The 2995-nt window shown below is 38.3% G+C and overlaps 1 protein-coding gene across 1 annotated transcript; it reads right to left on the reverse strand.

Annotated features, from left to right (window-relative positions):
• Positions 1-1323: 1323 nt before the first annotated feature.
• LOC149140073 (E3 ubiquitin-protein ligase ATL23-like) lies at positions 1324-2288 on the reverse strand. Its single transcript, XM_089452920.1, has one exon. The coding sequence runs from the start codon at positions 2218-2220 to the stop codon at positions 1699-1701; it is 522 nt and encodes a 173-aa protein (XP_089309046.1). The 5' UTR covers positions 2221-2288; the 3' UTR covers positions 1324-1698.
• Positions 2289-2995: the final 707 nt, after the last annotated feature.

The following is a 2995-nucleotide window of genomic DNA, read 5'->3' on the forward strand; positions in this document are numbered from 1 at the left end:
CAATTTGTTATATTAAATAATAATTATAGTAATTATTTGTACATAAAAAATGAATAAATGTGTTTATGAGTATACATAATATGACAAATATTTTATTTCGCATAAAGGTTTTTTAATTTTTGTAAATGATTATTTCAAATTTAAGGTTAGGTTTAAAACCTAGAGATGAAGATAATACATGTTTAGTGAATTATTTATGGTTGTTGGATAGTGATATTTATGGTTGTTGGATAGTGATGAAACCATTTAGTAACTCCTCATTAATTATTTTGCTTATTTTTTTCAATATCTTTAATGTAAAAATAATTCTTAGACATGAATATGATTTTGTTTTGTGAGCATTGAAAATGTGTCATTAGTAACTAACTCTTACTACCTTCAATAATCCAAGTTCTCCTAGTTCCATATGACAATTTTTAAAACATCTTTAATGTTACTACCTCCCAAAATGACAAATCCTATCATTTCCTTATAACCATTTTTAAGGATGAAAACCTTTGAAACCAAGGTAGGGTAATGATAATGGAAGCCCATCATCATTATTATTGGACCCTTAGCCCTTTGTTGAATGGTGTTGCAAATCCAAAGAAAAAGGTGATAATCCTAATGTGAGCATGATTATTGCAAGTTATGAAACTTTAGAGACTAACCAAACCAAACTTATAGTATTTTTATTATATGGCTAAGAAGATGTGTTTCCACCATTGGGTACTTCCTTTGATTTAGATGATGGTATGTAGGGTAGTTTTTGACAAGCTAATCTAACAAGAACATCAAGTGAGGTCCAATAATATCTACATATGCAATTAACTAGCTCAAGAACTTTAACATTGTAACCTCTTACTTATGATTCATAACACTTTGGAGTGAACATCTACTCTATTTTTTATGTATGTCTCTAGAGAAAAATAAAATTAGTACTCTAGTGATACACACTTTGTATTTTGATACCTACCAATATAATTTTTAGATAAACTCATACAACCTAATAAACTCACGAGATAAATCAAAGGAATTTAAAACTAGACTCACGTACTTCACAAAACAAACTTCCCAAAAACACTAAACTTTGGATTAACTACGACCTTAAAAATAAATTATTATAAATATAAAGTATTTTTTGAAAAAATTATACATTCCATGTTTATTTTTTTCAAGTAAATTAATATTTAAGAAAGGGAAGACTTTAATTAGTCAAACACGATATCTCACAAATATTTCAGTGTGTGTGGATACATAGAGCTCTCAAGATACTGCTCTATAACACACCATCGTTTCAACGAACATTTCTTTATTAACACATCACATCATCACAATTGCAAAGAAAATATTTGTCACACATATCATCTAGCAAGGACGACCTCCACTCACCCCTTTCGTCATTTTTCTATGTAACACACCTTCAGAACTGTGCCGGATACAACCATTCGCACGTCAACAGCCACGGCGATCATATTCACACCTCATCACAAGTGTGAAGAAGACCTCTCATTCACACGTCATAAAAATTGTGATAAAGCAACTCTGTTGACACATTATCAGTATCACAACACATTGTGACCATGACCACTGTTAACAGATCATCATGAAAACGACTTCTATGAAGACGGCGATCCACTTGCCACAACATCCTCTATTTAAGAATACCACCATTTAACATTAAACAAAATATACAAATACCTAAATGAGCAAGCTCCATCAACCTCTGTAGTCTGTGGTTGTTATGGCAATCGGCATGTCGACCACGATACTCTCAGGCGCCCCGGTGCTATCATTCACACCGTTCCTTTCCTCCCTGTTGCAAGCGGCGCTTCTCCTGCAAATGGGACAGACAGAGCGCTTTGAGAGCCACGCATCTGCGCAATCCACATGGAAAACGTGGCTGCATGCCGGAATCACGCGGCACCGGTCCCCGCTCTCGAAAACCTCGAGGCATACCGCGCACTCGGCCATAGCCCCTCCTCCGCTCCCCGAGGAACGCTCTTCTCCATGCTCTTCGCTACCGCATTCAATGGTGGGCAGCCGCTGGAGGTCACCCGCCGAGAGGCCCTGGTGCTTCTGAGGTTTACCATTGCCGTCTGATGATCGTTCCTCCCGGTTGCTCCTCTCGCGTAAAGAAGCGTACCAGATAAGCCACAAATAAACCAAAACCATGGCCCCCATGCCAGCACAGAGCAACAAGAACGACAGCACCACCCCTGTAAAAATTTTCCCTATCATTTCCACAATCTCCTGTGTTATTTCACCTCTGCACTGGTGATAGCAAGAAGTATATCTGATTCCAGAAACTAACTAAACCTGAATGTCTAAGATGGAAGGGAATGCAAGTGGGTTTTACAAATAGTGGTACAAACTCATAGACACACAGGGTCGGTGCCACGTCATTTTCCGATCTTGCCATTGGCCGCCCTTTTAATCAGTCGTTTCAAATATAGTTTAAAACCCGGTCCAGCCATACGATTAGGGTTGACATCTAACGTCGGAGATGTACACTGGCTGCACTGCCACGCTCATGGTCCACGTGTCTCCAGCGTAAGCCCATTAAATGCTTGAACCTGACTCATGATGCTAGCATTGCCCGTCGTCCCTATCTTTTCTCCGATTTTTGTAGCCCCACAGTGGTTTTACTTGTTTACGCAGCGTGACGATAGAGACAACTCATTAATTTTTTCGCTTAACCTTGACAGCGTAGCCTGATTGCCAACTACATTTCCACATCTTCTGTTTCACGATATCTCCACATTTTCTGTTTCGTTCATTTCCGCGCGAATGGTCTCTGTAGTTCACATGCATATTGACGAGAGTGAGTGCGATTATCATACTTAGTTATCTTCCATGTGAAGGGAAGACTCAACTCGTCTTTAGGTTGATGATCACCATGATCATATAATTGTTGGTGTGGCTATATCTCTCATCTGTGCCGAAGGAAACTCTCACCATAATTGAAACAATGTCGACTCGATTTTAAAGCCACTTGAAATCCATTAGATCACCC

This window comes from Pinus tabuliformis, chromosome X, assembly GCF_031772625.1.
Source record: "Pinus tabuliformis cultivar Carrire ecotype Pingquan chromosome X, CPIR1, whole genome shotgun sequence".
Taxonomy (NCBI): Eukaryota; Viridiplantae; Streptophyta; class Pinopsida; order Pinales; family Pinaceae; genus Pinus; species Pinus tabuliformis.